Source organism: Sinohyriopsis cumingii, chromosome 5 (assembly GCF_028554795.1).
Source record: "Sinohyriopsis cumingii isolate HCF-2022 chromosome 5, ASM2855479v2, whole genome shotgun sequence".
NCBI classification, from domain to species: domain Eukaryota; kingdom Metazoa; phylum Mollusca; class Bivalvia; order Unionida; family Unionidae; genus Sinohyriopsis; species Sinohyriopsis cumingii.
This window is the reverse complement of record NC_142965.1, coordinates 772,365-790,655: the sequence shown is the minus strand read 5'-3', so window position 1 is coordinate 790,655 and position 18,291 is coordinate 772,365. Positions and strand designations below refer to the sequence as shown.

General features: G+C 36.5%; 1 protein-coding gene across 1 annotated transcript in view; it reads left to right on the top strand.

Annotated features, from left to right (window-relative positions):
• The window catches only part of LOC149798507 (uncharacterized), a 24,304-nt gene extending 6,013 nt beyond the window's left edge, over window positions 1–18,291 (top strand). The window contains exons 3-11 of the mRNA XM_089957319.1: window positions 1,410–1,733; window positions 2,555–2,902; window positions 3,460–3,648; window positions 4,039–4,068; window positions 7,622–7,927; window positions 8,558–8,884; window positions 9,818–10,129; window positions 16,069–16,413; window positions 17,146–18,291. Of these exons, the coding sequence (XP_089813445.1) occupies window positions 1,410–1,733; window positions 2,555–2,902; window positions 3,460–3,648; window positions 4,039–4,068; window positions 7,622–7,927; window positions 8,558–8,884; window positions 9,818–10,129; window positions 16,069–16,413; window positions 17,146–17,342 (2,378 nt within the window). The 3' untranslated portion in view covers window positions 17,343–18,291. The remainder of the gene's footprint in view (window positions 1–1,409; window positions 1,734–2,554; window positions 2,903–3,459; window positions 3,649–4,038; window positions 4,069–7,621; window positions 7,928–8,557; window positions 8,885–9,817; window positions 10,130–16,068; window positions 16,414–17,145) is intronic.

Below are 18,291 nucleotides of genomic sequence, written 5' to 3'. Positions count from 1 at the left end.
CAATAGATGTGTGTACCATTATAGGGTATGAATTTTTATGCAGTTTCTCTAATACGCGTTTGGGTCTAACGTTGGCCGAGTGGTCTAATGCGCTTTCCGTCAAATATTGACACCTCTCCTCCGCCTGGGGTCTTGTCTCGTCTCGGGCATCGTGAGTATTTGGGAAAGCCTGCCGTGGGTTTGCAATTCTTCTTGGAGTCTGTCCGTGTTCTCCTACGACTAAATATTCTGGCCGCCATGTGTGGCCTATCATATGCTGAAAATGGTGTTAAACCCTCCAAAAGCAAGAGACAGCATCAAGTCGACTTATTTATGATAATTATGAGGATGACCATGATGATACTGTTTGTTATTATTATTATTATTATTACACGTATTCTAGATTCACTGCCAATGTAATTTGAAATTTGGGATCTATTGGATTTCAATCAAGTCAAATGTATGTTCCATATTTAAGACGTGCAAAACAAATATTGGCTCTATATATAATTTTCGTTTGCTGCATTATAAACGGTGAGTAAAGGGCAAACCGAAACGATATTTGCGATATAACCTACCAAATCTGTCACTAAATATAATTTAAACTGCGTGACAATAATAATGTTGTCAATAATAACCAAAGGACGAAACTAAGTGTACAATTGATTCTGCTACATCAACGTCACTTCTGTGTAACATTACATGTGAGAGAAATCACCGTCTGGGGATCACCATTGCGCATGTGTGCAACAAGAACAAACTTGTGAAGAAAAGAAGTATATTATGTTCCTATAATTGAACCGCAAGTTTCCTAAGAAATGTAAGCGAATCACTTGTATAACCATGCTTAAATTTCAAATATCTTAATTCGCAATACGTGATTTCTTCTAAGGAAATCTCATGATTCACCATTTCACCAAGGTCGTCACGGTTTAATGTTTTCAAATAAGATATGCTTTATAGTCGTTCATATGTTGATAACTTTTATACAATCACAGAACAAAACTATATATTCCTCATTTCAAGTTCACGTTTATTTAATATATTTAACATTTATTTAATCAAAATTCAAATTGTAACCGAGCATGCATAATTTTCAATTAAATTGTGTACATGTGATACACAATTAAGAGGTGTTTGCGGCTACTTTTAACATGCAAATACGCGAATCACATATACCACACTTCATGGCAACATCCCATAAACTTAAAATGAGGTGATTAATTATAAATAACTAGCAGTTTAGGTAATCATTCGACACAAACCTGAAATGTTCGATTATAAATTAGTCTCAGTTTGGATAAAGGCGCATGCGCCTAACGTTATTCAAACTGAATATCCATTTACATTTATCAACACATAGTGATAAAAACACAAATCTGACTTTTATCTGTTTAAAGAAGTCTTTTGTCTTGTCATAATTTATATAGGTGTCAGTATTTCTCCAAGTGAAATTACCGGGTTCATGAATGACACGGTGCAAATAAACTGTACAGTTACGGGCATTTTGAGCAACGATTCCGTCATCATATCGAGACTCACACCCACTTTTCAGGGAGAGGAAATATTGTATATTCTAACAATTGGCAATTCAGCCAAGAACAACCTAACTGGGATACGCTTTAGTACCACTGTTTTATCAGACAACGACATGATAATTCACATAACTATCAACTTCCTCCAGTGCAAAGATGGTGGAACATACTACTGTAAAACCGGACACAGGACAGCAACCACATCTTTAGTGATATGGAGTAAGTAGTTCTGAATATTAAAGTTACACATTGTTTTCTTTCTTCTGCATGGAATTAGATACTGTTGTCAATGTGTACTTCAACAATGAATGGGGAATGCAATAATTTTAGATACAGATTAATCACTAAGCCCAAATAATTGTTGCATCATAACATGGTGGTCAAAATTTTTGATTTCATGAGCAAATGCAACTAAGATTATAGTTCTTTGCTTAGTCAAATATCAAATCAAATGTTTGCTTTAGATTTTTTGATAGTAAAGCAACTTACAGCATGAACTCATCCGACACAGAAACATCCAATTAATTAAATGTCGAGTTAAAGTTTCTAAATATTTTATTTATCTTAATCAGATTGTTTATATATTCACGTTTCAAATGTAACGTTAGCATGTTCTCTGCGAATTGCTGATTGCATATTTTATACACAACTATACTGACAAGTTCAATTTTACATCGATATCCAGGGCAAGGCATTTTTTGTATTATTTTGATATTTGTTTTCAAAACGTTGCCAATTACAACACTTGTCAACACTATTTGAGTCCGTAATTTACTTGGATATGGTCTGATATTAAAACATACCATTGATTTTTAAGCAAGATGAATGCTACCACTGGTAGAAGAAACGAAACTGGAATCACAATGGCTTTTACTGCAACCACATATTGTTCTTTCATTAGTACTGGTAGTAGTTTTAGTTGTAAACGTTATATATATATATATATATATATATATATATATATATATATATATATATATATATATATATATATATATATATATATATATATATATAAGGAAATATTTTCCTAAACACAGGTAAACCTAATCAACCCAGTCTGATGCTACCGCTGGATGTTGTCAGTGATGGATATAATCAACTCGGAGACCCCTTTGTCTGCAAGGGAAATGTAGGTTACCCAGGCGGAAACCTACTTGCACTAATCAAAAGTAATGGAACGTTTAAAGAGATCCAGCCATTTAAAGTTAACCTGACTAAAGGGAATGTTTCCAATTGTCAGAAAGTTGATAGACTTGAGTTTTACCTAAACAAATTTACAACGGACCTACATAATTCTACCCTCCGATGTGTTGCAACCAACAACGAAACGTTACCTATTGGCCAATTGGCTCCATATGATGAGAAAGTTCTTCTTCTCGTCCCAGGTACATTTAATGTAATCAGACACTGTTTGATATCCCTTATTTATTGATTATCCGCAACCAATAAGTGTTTAGAGCATCGAAACCATTCTTTTCTGCATAAAATTTAATGCCATGGCATACTAGTTTCTCGAACATTCAAGCTCCATTCACTTGGCTTGACATTGCTGCTAATCTGGTTCCCAGCATATGTCTCAAAATAACGTAATTATATTTAAATGTTTCTCTCACGATTTTACAACCAATGAGTGCCCTGTTTGATTCCGTCTTGTGCATTAATCAACCTAAAAGAATCAACTACGCCAAATGCACAGATCCTTCACACTGAATATATTATCCATGACATTTTGATAATAAAGGAATTTTAGATTTAGACAATCACGTGTTAATTATACTGGAATATGTAGTTTATCAATCAACTAAAAAGAGAAAATTTGTTTTGGTTAGCTAAAATTATATACTCGATTTTTAGTTTTCCGCAGAAATCATAGAGAACATTATACCGATATTACGGTTGATTGCTAATTGCGTTTGATATCGGAAATTTCGTATCAATGCAGGAACTGCTTGTTATGGTATGGTGGACGGTGTGGTTTTGCCATACCCATATCCATTTGATGACTGCAAGAAATACGTATACTGCACTGGGAATCGCACCTTTGTGAAAGATGGTGGATGTACAGATGGAGAATGTTATTACACTGATATGAAACGATGTGAACTGGAGCGAACAACTACTACAATTGTTCGTAAGTAGAAGGTGTATTTTCCAAAGACACTCATCGATTACATAACTATCAAAAAATCAAAAGTATTTGACAATATCAGATCTGTTAAATCCATGGTTAGTAATCAGCTAAGCGTATGAAAGCAACTGCATAGAAACATTACAGTATGATTCCAAAGTATATTTGGTTTACCTACCACATACAGATTGGCTGATAGCAGAAAATTTCAGGCATATGATGTTTTCCTTGCTTACAATAAAGGCACGTTGCATTGGTCTTTTATGATTCCCTAAATTTTTATTCTCTGGACCAAAACCGTACAAAAATTAGTGGCAAAATTTCTCATTGCCAGTTTGGTATTATCAAAATCTTATGTGCAATTCTGAATTATTTTTTTTTCTTTTTCCACAGCAACAACGACGAATCAGGCAACATGCCCATGTAAGTATAGCACACGCTGAGATTAAACGTCCGCTGATACATCATTATGTCTACTAAGTCGTAGGCTAATACAGCCCTAACTGCATGAAAAATACTATAACATATTAAGATCATACGATGCAAATAATAGATTTTGCTATTGATCAAACACGCATAGTATAATAACAAATATCTTGATAGTGTATGAAATAGCTAAATATGTAAAGAAAACCCAAAAGTTGAACTGTTTCTCTGGGCTGATACATTGTCCTGACATTTGACGCAGTTGTCAGTTATATGATATCAGATCCCGTATTTTGTTAACAGACGACCGGCACCACCTATTTTACATTTTCGACCTACATTTTATATTGGATTGGTTAAGTTCTACTTGAAAACCAAACAATGCTCATTCCGATGAAATTATAGAAAATCGTACCATAAATCTAAATATATATCACTGTGACCGCTGCTGGATATCATATTGTATTCACTTTGGTTTCTTTCAATGTTTTATAATGCCCAGGTCATGTCCTTTTGGAGATGAAAGTTTAAACCTTGGTGGATTATTATACATTAAACATAAAGCTTCCAAATGTAGGCCATGCCTGTCTACGTATAAATCTTCAATAAAATTGCAAACACTGTTTATCAGGTCTTATTTAGCTGGAAACGGTGAAAAAAATAATCTCGCAAAGATTCCCATTGCCGAATTGCAAAACAAATAATCAATTAATCCATTTGTTAACTGACGCTATCGAGATTATTAACTAACCTTGCAACAATTCATGAAGTTGAATTGTTTAAGTATTGACAGCTTCGGAGAAAAGTAAAAATCAGCATAATTGGCTACATGTATTAAGAGTCCACTTTCTGTTTTCAAATCCTTATGACTCGATTCAACTATGACGGCCACAATAATGGTATATGGAGAAATTCCGCCGAGTTTGGAACAACGTTCTTTTTGGTCCAGCGGAACACCGATAAATGATTTTTTTCATTAGCACCACACATATCAGCCATTTCTCTAATTCTCAGTTCATGCATTACTCCATAACTGGTCATCTTGACTTCAACAACTGAAAGTTTATTGGAATCTGCCCTTCATCAGATTGCGTGAATTTCATGTTTTCCTTAACATGGATGTCTCCACAACTAAGCCATTTTAACATTTTAAGTGGCTTCTTCCAGCGTTAGGTATGAAAAATAAATGTACAATTACAGTTGTACATGATTGAATATTCTGTTGTAATACGGGATATCATGTGATTTCACTATGCAAAGTGTTATGAATTCAATCAAGATTAAAATACATGGACTTTCGTCGGCTAACATAAATTACAGATATCCTATTCGGCGGGAACTTCCACGACTTTTTTGTTATAAAAACGTAACTGACATATATTTAATTGGTTCCCATTACATAGATTTCTGCAAACAATGCTTAGACAATTGTCGCCCAGATTTTACATCCTCTGTGTGCTATTTAAATGCTATGTTTTTCACTTTTGTGCGAGAAAGAGGCAAAGTATTATTAAAAAATAAAACATCAAATTTTCATAGGCATCATCCAATGGTGTCTTTTTATAAACCTTTACCTTCCATTTTATGTAATAGTGGATGACGGTGATAATAATGTCTATTTAGTAGTAGTAGTAGTAGTAGTAATAGTAGTATAGTACCAGTTGTAATAGTAATCGTATTGTTATCGTTACTTTGTTGTTATTAATGTTCGGGTCCGTCTCTCCATCCTGACTGTTATAAATAATTATCTGTTAATACTTAAGGAAAAGTGTTTTCCCACGTCTTGGCAGTTGGCAACCAATTTATTTAAAATCAAAAGCAGAAATTATTCTTCAATAGAGACGGATCACGACTGAAAAGAATTATATCTTGTCACGGACACCGTTTTGGAGCAAACGTTTTTATTATTTCTTGGAGAAGTAGCTCAGGATGTATGCAGAATCAGCAATCTAATTATCGGAGTATAAAGTGTTTGTAGAAGTTAAAATTGTTCTGTAGTTCTGAAGTTGCAATATCTGACTGGGTACAAAGACTCACAAAGGAGAACATGTATTGTTGAATATGTTGAATATGATATCAGAAACAATTGCAAGATTATCATGTCACCCTTTGCGCAATGAGAAAAATATAATTGCTAAAAAATTTTGACAGTTTCCTTCAATAATATTTATTTCAATTATGAGACATAGGAACGAATCTTGTACCCACTTCTCTCTTAACTTTAAACAACTCCACGACAAGTGGAGTAATGTCAATGAATATTTCTTCATTATATTGTATGTAGTGAGTCGCTTGCAGTGGTTTTGCATTTTTCATCATTTGGCATGTCCGAAAATCAAATAACGTCTTCTATGTAAATATTCATTTACCTTTATAGTACCATGCACAGTAAGGCGTTGAAAGACATTCGTGATAACGACAAATGTCTTTGGACAATATTATGGACATTTGATTTGTCATTAAATACATCTATGGATTTCACATTTACAGTTGAAATATACCAGTGATTATGGTAACTGAGTGTTATGTATATTTAAGTTATATTGTTGAAATTTGCCTGTAAATGTGTGAAGGAGTTAGTGCCCACCTGACTGATGTCATGTTTAAAAATATATATTTACCTGGATCTGAGTTCGGGACGTCGGACGTTCCATTGGAAATTATATAGTTAAACTGATGTTTGTTAGATTGTTCGCTAAAAGCAAGTAAGCAGACCTGAACTTGTGTACGAATCTGATGGGAAAATTACCTATAACCTAGTAGTCTTATTATGTGTTAGATTTTAATATACGGTTCTGAAGAAAAGAACATTATCCATTCCCATAATAATATCAGTATTTGTAGAATCACTTTTAATTTTGTTTTTATTTAAATTGAAAGGACTCGTTTACTTAAATTATTCATATAAGATACAGATTGCTAATTCGGGTGGTGGACTCAGATACTATTTTGGTGATCCAAAGATATTTTAGATTATACCGTTGTGATACATCTTGACAGTCAGGACATCATCATTTTCGTGGCTGTCGTTACATCAACACATTCAAGATTTGAACTCTTCATTGAACAGTCGGGGCCACGAGTGGCCGAGTGGTCTAACACGCTCTCCGTTACGAATCACTTCCATCTCACCTCTGTCGGCGTAGGTTCGAGTCTCGGATTTGGCCAATGTGGGTATGTGAGAAAGCATGCCAGTAGCTTCTCGAGGGTCGGTGGTTATTTCCGGGGATTTCCCGGGCTCTTCCTCCACCATTAATACTGGCCGCCATGTATAGCCTATCGTGTGCTGAAAAATGGCTTTAAACACTACAACAACTACATTGAACAGTCTATACTTTTGGACCTGTGATAAAACATTCAGGAGCATCTGTATTTAATTCACAAGAATGTAAGCTCCTCATAATCTGTTTTGTAACTATAAGAATGAAATTATTTGTTGTATTTTAATACACTTGATGGTTGTGCTATTTTCTTTCATAGTTTAAGACCGTAGAGTCGTAACATTGAGGGTAAATAATGTGAATCTTTGCTTGATTGTTTTTCATTACAGTTATACGTTGTTTGGGAGCAGAGGCCCTTATCAACAGTGCGGTCGCAATTAATTGCCAAATGATACTTTGCGGATCTGATTTTGACTTGAATATCGACTTAGACTCTACGGTACTGTTCAGAGAAACCATTCATGGTAATCGTAGTTCAACATTTCTCGCCAATTCACGTCTCAACCTTGCTGTGCAAGGCAACGCTGGAAACTTGACAATTACATTTGAGAATGTATTATGTAACCAAACCGGAGTGTACAACATCAGCATTTATGGAGGAAATGCATCAAGTGTGGCAACATTAAAGGTTAGAGGTAAGATTATTAAGGTTAATTATAAATGCATGAATCATTACCTTACTTTGCTAATTCTATACCTCCGTAAATCAACAGACTGTATACTATTAACATATTTAGTACATGTTGATTCCTTTTTTAAAGAAAATAAAAAGAATACCTAAAGCGAGAAACAAGTAATCTTTCATGTAACATTTTTTTATTTTAGCATATAATATATTTATATTCGAGAAGAAATAGTAAATCATAACTATGATTTTCTACATATTTCATTTGCTCATTTTACTTCTTGCAATCCAGCTGGTAGATAGGTAAATAAACTTCAACTCACTCCACTTACGTCACTTCTCACTGCAATATTGAGTTAGGTGTAAAAGTAATATAGATTGAAGCGCATAGGTACAACTACTTTCATTCAATTGATTAGGCTCTAACAATGTTCAAAGTTCAACATAATAAAATATGAATATATTGCTTTATACATAATAGATGTACATTTGTGACAAGAGATCTGCTTATGATGATGTTGCAATGAAATCTCCAGAGAGAAAAATTGATAAATTCAGAGATACATAAATAATTCAGTGACACGGTCGGTTTATGTAAGTAATCCTACTGTGTGGCTCATATCATGCCGTCATCTTTCAGTGAATCCCGAGAAACCAAACATCACAGCACCACTCAATATTTACAAAGGTCAGGAGGCAATTTTTACCTGTATCGGTCAACTGGGAATTCCTAATGCTTCGATGTCTTGGCAATTAATGTTAACGGGTGGCAAATTTGAAAAATACAGTGTACAAGGTTCTCCCATTATATTAATAAGCGACTGCAGTGTCATCGGGAATTGGACAGTTCAACTATACCCTGAAGAACGTTGGAATGGTGGTAGTATTCGATGTCTCATAACATCGCAAGGAATCAGTTCAACTGAAATATATTCGGATACAATAGCAATTGCTTTAAAAGAACCAGGTTAGTAAAATAGAGACTAAGGTTGTCGTAGCGGTACGACCAAAATATATTTTCAATTCGATTTTTTCATACATTTGAAACTCTTTTACATTATACAATTAATACTGAAAATTATTGTAGACACATGCAAAAAAAAAATGCTTCGATACATAGTAGTTAACAAAGTAACGTTAAGGAAAGATTAAAATGCCGAGACCTCAAATGTTGATTATTTCTTTAAGATTAATTTAATAACAGTTAAAATTAAATCTCTCAAATATTCATTAAATGAAGTGATAAAAAGGATTTTATTCATCTTCCTTGAACAAAGTTGTCAACAAAACCAATTTACCCTTCTTTAAGAATTAAAATAGGTGTCCAATTTATGCTCTCCTATCAGGCGAAAACTATAACAACATACACACACACAATTTCAAATGTGGTTTCTTGATTTGTCTCAGTATGTATGACATAACATGTAATGATTGTATACAGTTTGCAGACTGAAAACGCTTGCTGGAGAAAATATTTTTCCGTGTTTGACCTTTTGTTTGTTGATATTTATTGTTTGCTTTATTTTTTAATCATTTAGTCAATACATGTATAATATAACGAAAAACTCTAAATGGAATTTCATGAAACACGATAACGCCTGATTTCAATTTGATATTAAATATGGCTGAGGCCATGGAATTGCATTTGACGAGCAAGCTAAATCTGACCTGATAATAGAAGATTTTTGCTATGAATTTTCGTTTGAAAAATCTAAAATGTTTCTTACCACAATTAAACATTTTTAGAATTTAATATCCATGTGTCTAACGTGTTCAATGATAAAAATATGTTCAGACTTTCCAACACCGAATATACATTCAGATACTTACGATATGAACCCTAAGATAAAAATACACTATTATATTTGTTACATTTCCTCCATTATGTTACCCTCAACAGATATGTACTTTGCCCCACCGACATCGTCTGGTTACATTGGATCACCGCATAGATTAACGTGCCTGGCCAGAAATATGACAAATATCAGGAGTGTCAAAATTGAACGTCACACTGCCTTTGCTATTCGAGAAGAAGTTGCTTCCATAGCGCTCAATGGATCCACGACAAGCAATTTCAACGGCATACGAATAAACAGCACTAGTAGCATCAGTGCAACATCTGCTACCATTTATGTGGATTTTGATAATCTTACCTGTAAGGATGAAGGAGATTACTACTGCAACACATCACGTGGTCATATCAGTGTTTTGCGTAAGTATTGATGTGAATGATTATATGCGCTTACAGAGATATGGGGTTTCAGGTGGAATGGATAGCCAATAAAGTAATACCTTTTCGTTTGAGAGAAATAAGAGAATGCAAAAAACTTCTAAAAATCAGTGGTCTATAATGAGTATATTTTGCCGCCATTTGCCTTCTTGTATATTGCCTTTATCAATCATCTTCACAGACACATGCAATTGGTTATAATAGCTGGGTCAGTTGCCTTTTAATTCCTCATCCAGTATTTACCAAGAAAACATTTTCTTTGAAATGTCCTTCAGACTTGATAATTGATAAAGAAAGTTCCTTACATTCAGAAGAAAGCAACATGCAAGCCTTAAAATTTATACAAGATTTATTGAATTCGGACTATCAACATTTATATGACATGATACAGTAAATAGCTATGATAGTTCGAAAATATCGCTAGCATTCAAATTTCCTGTCATTTATCGTATATGAATATATTATAGAATATGCTCGATAACCTATGATGATATATTTTATTATATATTTTATGTCAAATTTGATGTCTAACCATCAACTTTTGAGAATATTTAATGACGGTGGAGTCGTGTATGGGTTCACTCATACCATTCAATCTTCCGAAAGCAGGCCTCAAAGGTATTGCTGAATTATTTTAATTGCCTCCGCAAGCAGATATTGCTCAGAGAAATTCTCCGCCTGATCATCCTGCAGAAAACATGGTTACGCTTGAATGAATCTGATACCTCGACTCCGTTTCGAACTACAACGTTTACTCATCCCATCGGTTGTTAACGCATACTTTCAATTCCTAAAACTAATGTGAGACAAACTGTATTTAGTCGAGGAAACCGCAGACGATAGGCGATGCTACGTCGTTTGCTGATGCCTGTCTCTCAAGATTTTTCCCACTATCATAAAACAAATATGAACAACCTAGTGGTTTGCGATGATATTTATGCTGCACAAGAAAGCAACCCTTCACGCATTTGATTATGCAAAATGCAGAAAAAACTGATGCCATTCACCTCATACAGACCTGATTCTGAAGGTTATGATAAACAATGCTAATATGATGATGTTGCTCAGCGCCAAGGACGCACACATTTTAAGAAACATCTACGAGGAAATTGTCCTATGGCGACGTGGATCACAACTGATTATGATCTTCTTCACACATGCAAGGTCGACTCGCACGGATTATTCACGATATCCTTCTCTGATCCACGCACGCGATGAGATCGATCTCAACCAGATGTTGCACTGATTGTGCGATTTCACAGGTGCATAGCTAGTCACCATGGTACGTCAGTCATACATACCGATTAACCTACGAGAAACTCAGAGACATACAACTATGCACGCACCCAAAATGTCTATCAGCAACTACAATCACGCGAATCCATTCGGGATGACCGTACCAGAGGATTTGAACCTAAATTTGAGTAATCAGAAAAACCAAACAGGAGCTACCAGCGCAAATCCACGTGTCACCAGTAGCCGCAAACATTACTGAACGAGAGGTTCATGACGCCGCTTACACCATTAAGTTGGCGCAAGTTTAAAGTGCGAATCTCGAAGAATAACTCGCAGACGCAGCACAAAATGAACTTGAATCGATGATAAATACGGCAGTGAGAAATTATAACAAAACAGATTGCAGCAAAGGCACACGAATGATTTGTTGCCTAAGATACCACAGATCATATGTACCGCCGTGTGGGTCCTAGAATCGCCACTTTCACCTACGCCAACACGGATTTCAATTTGGGATTTAAAGCACGTTGATTATAATTTTACCCCTAAGGTCAACGGTCAAGCGTGATTCAACTGAAAAATACAGCAGTATGTGAGAAAGTCATTTTTGGACATAAACTCACTATTGTATTGACCCGTTTTGGCAACGACGCTTAATCAAGTTGGCACGCTGATGCACAATTTCAGACCGACCATGGGGCTACACGAACGAGTTGAACTGACAAAACTGTTGTTGTGGATACTCGAGTTGACATTGTCGCTCGTGTCAGAACAACGATTAGCGTCATTGATGGGGAGAATAGATCCGCGTTCACGTCGCGCTCCCCGTCAGTACTCAGCGAAGGATTCTTTCTTGGCCTTGAAACAAAGGATCCAACTTGCAACCCAAATTCAGCAATGAACCTCGGTTACGTGCCACAACCAAATTTAGCCCTTGACGTGCCAATGTCATTTGACTTTCAAGCCACTGGACGGCCCTACGAGTTTAACAACTTAACGTCGAGGATTTCTCAATAGCCAAAAGAACCATCATTAGCACTATAGCCCACCGTCATAATGTTGACATAATCTATCTGTAGAAGACTCACATAGCAGACCAGGTAGCAGAACGATACACCATTGGAGACTTTATCCTCATCTAATCAACGTTACACTCCAAATTCAGCCGTGCAACATATGCACGTGCTGACATTACTGATGCCTCTACAGTTTCGTCCACCTGATTTTACGATGAGATCAAGGATGGAACAAACAAGATCGCTCATGTACACAAACCACCCAGCGCCCACTGAACAACAATATGCTTCTAAATCTCGAACACCCAGCTGTTTATATCGGCGACTTCAATAGTCATCACACTGACTGGGGCTACTCGCAACCCGATGAAGATCGAAAACACTTGGTAGAGTGAGCAATTAACAATGACCTTTTCGTGGCCGTCGTCCAGTCTATACACCCTGTTTTGATGAATAGTGTAAGGCTCTTCACAAGGAATATGAAGCATCTGGACACCCAGACATAGCAGATCACCTGACTGAATCCATGGACATTGTCAGACGCACTCGATGGGAGCAAATTACTGGGTCATTCAAATCTACGAACTCCAGCAAGAAATTTTGGCGCTTGATTCGCCGACTTGGCACCGCACAGCAACCACCAGTTCAAGACCACCCTGTTGTCAATTCGAATGATGTTGCTAGCCATTTTATACAAGTGGCAAAAGCACCCTAGACAAACACACCGACGACAAGTAATAGATGCGTGGTGACAATAAGGTCATCAGAAGAAAATACAGAGGCATTTACTTGAAAAGGTGCTCTGCAACATCAAATCAGGCAAAGAAAAAGGATATCACAATATCCTACATGAGTTCCTAAAGAATCTTGGCCAAAAGGCAAAGGTATGGCTCGCTTCTTTAAACAGCCGGGCTGTTAGGGAAAAGTGCATGCCGACTTTGTGGAGTCAGACAAAGATTATTGCAATCCCAAAGCCTGGCAAAAAAGATCCCCAAAAGGCGGCGAGCTATCGGAAAATATCCTCGGTCCAGCCTGGTTTAAGGTCCTGAAGCGCCTCATTCTCCAAACAAACGGTCCGAACATTGAGAATATCATAACTGTTGAGCAGGCAGCTTCAGACATTGTCTTAGCACTTACGATCGAATTTGTTGAAAACGGGATTCAGAGGAACCTTAAAACTGGGTTGTTTTTTTATTTATGTAACAGTGCCATATGACACGGTCTGACATGCATGGCTGTTGTTGAAAATTTCATAGTATTGCCTCGCTGAAGAGTTAAGACGTCGGATTAATAGACTACCACGGGGTCTGTTCTTTCGCCAAGTCTGTTAAATGCTTATATCAATGCCTAAAGCCGAGCACAACAAAGACAGCTTCTAGCTTCTTCCACCTTAACAATGCAAATACGAACCGTGAGCATTGCATTCTCCTCCTCCGTGGACAGCATATTAAACACATCCCGACACCAACATACCTTGGTGTGACTTTTGACAGATCCCTCAAAACAACATACTCCTAAAACAGGTTGGCTCAAGTGGGTGCGCTAATGCTCAGACACACAAGACATCATCACTGGCCCTCTATTATTCGATAGCAGAGGATCGCGCTTCTGTCGTGGCTCGATCGTTCCTTACCAAATTAATTAACTTCCAGCTCAACACAACAATGCACATAATCTCTCGAACACTTCGACCTATACCTTTTCCATGGCTGCCGGTTATTGAGCAGCATTCCTCCTCCACATCGCACATGTTGTAAACCACTTCCTCGTAGCTAAGGCATATATCTGCCTTCCTGTCTTCAACCATCGACAACATCTGTACATCATGCTGAAGCCTTTGCGTACAGGACAGCGGCGTTATTCAGTCAATCTTGTACGATGGAGCCAGACCACTGACTCTTCTTGCATCTGTGGAGCCCTGCAGACAATTTAACAGATTGTGAACAGCTGCCCACTGACAAAGTTCCCCGGTGGACTGCAGGCTCTATGCTTTACTAATGATGGTGCAGTTAAATGACTGAGAATGCACTGCACAAGATAAATAAATAAAAGTGTAATTGGTGTTAGAGAGTGGGCAATCTACACAGTCGTGGCTGTCAATGATAACCGACCAGATCTGGGAACTGCGGCAGATCTGTTAACTAACTAGATCAGTGCCCAGCAAGGAGATTTAGCACCGCGACATGTATGAATAGCATTTCACGACACACGACGGGTGTATAGTCAAATACAAAATCCGACTGTTTTTTGGCACATTAACGTGTCCGAGGTGTCATTGCGACTGAACAGGCCTCAAAAACCATCCAAAGAAGTCACCAAAGATTTCGATCAGAACCCTGTCTCACGAGCATACCATAGACTGATGTTGTTCATAGTGGATGAATCAGAATATCTTCACATGAATGCGGATTTCTCAAAGAAATGTTAGGTAAAATTACCCGATTTATTACTTTTTCCTCGAGCGTATGGGTTTAGTTAGACAGTCCGTCGAATCCTCATAGGCGCACAACGGGCTGCTGTTGTCGATATCATCGTGACATTGTCAGGCAATGTTGCTCGATGTGTCAATGGAGCATTGGCACGTCCGATATGAACATTCTAGTGGCGCGTTAAAATCGCTTTGGCATGTAGATACAAAAAAAAACATATCATACAAAAACATGTGGGTCACGGTTTCGCAAAAGCAGCTTAAAAAATCGAGATCCACTACGGATGCGTACAAATGCATGCCGTTCAAACTGTCACACACGCACAAACTGCCACTAACAGCCACGCAGGTCAACAAGATCATTGCGGCAGACAAGCAGTCGTGGGGCCGCACTGAATTTATCTGCGGCTGAATTCGCCGAGATGGCCAAGCACATTAGTACCCGACATAATCCACGGTTTCGCGAACACGTTATATCACCTGATGACTGAGGTCCCGTAAGTAGTTCAAATTAGCGCGTCGAGGTTCAGAATACATTTTCAATATGATCATTTACGTCACAGCTGTTGTTTTACATATAGCTCACCCGTGATTCTATTCACTATTTCGATCATGAATTGTTTGTTGTGCTCCTTTTGATATTTTCTCTAAAGATTTTAATTTAATCGTATATAAGTACGCGATATTAGTTAATGTTTTATTGTTCTTATTTAATTCTTTAAACATAACCGGACCAACACAAACGAGGCATACACGATGATAATGATATATTCTTTTTATAACTGTTCTGTGTGTTGGAGCCTAATTATTCCCGTAAACCGCAGTTGAGACTGCGGAATTGCTGGTGTCTGAAAAGTGTTAGCCAGGCGAGCCAAGGACTACACAAAACCACGAGCGGCAAGAATCATGCTCACGCGTCCAAAATAGGTCCACTAACAAGCCCTGTTGGCCTATTTTTGCCTGATAAGACGATGCAGAGATTAAAAATGGGTGAGAGTGGATCATAGTTTCTGGGTAGCTTGATAAAGGTACAAAACAACTTCATTATTGCTTGTATTAATTTTTGAAATGCTGAAAGAATGTCTCCTTGAACTGTTTTGTAGGTCTTTGGTACTCCGGACTTGAACTTTTGAAAATATATACAGTCTCGTTGCGTTTCGGAATATTCCTAGTGCAAACCTTAGGCTTTATCAAAGCACTACGTTACAAAGTGCTCATCATTGTTTTCTTTCTGCCTTCAGGTAGTCCAAATGTCCCAAGTATTACACTTCCATCCGAGTTTATTGCTGGTCAACAACATCTGTATATAACTTGCTTCGGAGAAGTTGGTTATCCAGCTGGCTATATTGTTGCAGAGACAAATTTAACAGGAACGTTCGCAGAGTATAACTTTACTGATGTAATGACTGACCTAAAAGTGAACTCTGATAATTGCAGTGCAGTCTACACTCTTAAATTTAGAAACAACATCATAACAAATGAATGGAATAACACACGGGTGAGATGCTTGGCTAAGAATAATGACACTGCTCCAGGGTCGTCATCTTCACTGACTTCAGAAGAGAAAGTGATATTATTGATTAGAGGTAATACACATCTTCATTTGACTAACATTTGTAGCTCCATTCTTATAATTTGTTTTCCGAATATAAATTAATCTAAAACTGTTCATCCAGTAACATGCAATGAAATGCTCTAGCTGCATCAAAATTTGCTTCAGTTACGTCGTATATCAAGTCCTACCACATAGATTTATTTTATCATTTCGGGATTAATTCAACAAAAATGCAGATTGAAATCATACCTTCCTGATACAAGTGTTTTGTTCTTGCATGCACATATTAAAATATTTACGAGTTTGAGTAGACTTTTATTATTTAGATATCCTAATAACTTTAACCTAGTCTTTTACGAAGTTGTGACAATCAAGGTTTTATCGGAAATAGACCATGGAGACTGCCTTTGGGGTTTATATATTCCTGATTGGCAGACAAATCCCATGAACAAATGTAAGCTTCTTTATCACTTAAATATCAACGATCACGAATGCTTTTAATGAACTAGCCCTTGAATTAATATAATAACCGTTATGCACATTCCTGTTTCGTGCAATTCTTTTCAGATTTAACATTAATGACTAACTGAGAAATAGTTTATACGTTGATTCCAATTAATGGATCGAACTTGAACATTTTGCTATTTGGTCACTCCATCCTGTAATGTAAATTATATTCTAAGAAATTGATCAGTCTACTAATTCCAGTTTATTAAACACCTTCATGCTGAAACTGATGATATACATTTGCTCTCTTTTCAAGCTGATTTCTGCACTGGAAAAGTTCCAGACGGAAAATACAGTCATCCTTATGTCTGCAGTTACTTTGTTACATGCTCTGGTGCGGGAACAGTCCTGAGGCCACAAGTCGTTAACTGCGGGTCACTGTGTTTTAACTCAGTTTCTAAGAATTGTGATTGGTGTTACAATGTGAATTGCACACAAATTGTGAAATTCTAAGACCTTTTCTTGATATTGAGTTGATAGGATATCTGTTTTTATTGACGCAATATTTGTTTTTGTTTATAAGAAATATATGTATATCAGTTTAAAGAGGAGCTAGTTTTCTCATTAACCAGGAAAATATTAAATATTGTTATATAGTGTACAGTGATCTGGTTTTTTTATTTTGAGGTTAAAGGTTTATGCATTGTGAGGCAGTCTGATTGTGTCTGCGTTCAGCTAAAAGCCTGTGTATCGTGCAGCAGTCAGTGCTTGCTTGGGTCTAGAGCTCAATGCAACGTGCAACATTATCATTGTAGTTATTTTCCTTCTTTACACTGGATAAATGTTATTGCATTGTGTTACATAATTCAGTTTGTTACTTTTAACTTATGACTGTATATAAATATCTAGAATTGTCCTGATTGCCGTTTGTTTATTCTTCTCTTTGATACACAAGTGAATATTACTTTTGGGAAAATATACAATACACTTTTGAATAGAAATATGATTTTGCCTTGTATTAAAATGTTCACAGTTTATTTGAACATATTTATTTTAATATTGAGTTGATATTAAAATTATCTACTGAATGAAATATTTGGTGAAATAATAACCACCGATTTTAAAAACAATAAATAATTTTAGACTCAGCTGTCGACATTACGTGATATTGACAAAGAAAAGTTCAAACACATGCACACACACAAATTCAGACAAACTAATATTTACCATAAAAGCTGTATCTTCCTTGGCTTATGGGCGAAGTCTAACACTCACTGCCTTACATTTGCAGGCAATACACGTAATATGTACGTGCATTTAGAATTGCAAGAGCGGTAAGTGTATTTCTACCAAATCGTCAGTTCCGCGTGGAATTGTTAAACTATGTGCTAATTCACGACAGAGAGTCCTCAGAAATAATATACCATATATGTTGACATTTTGAATTAAATGCACTACTTTC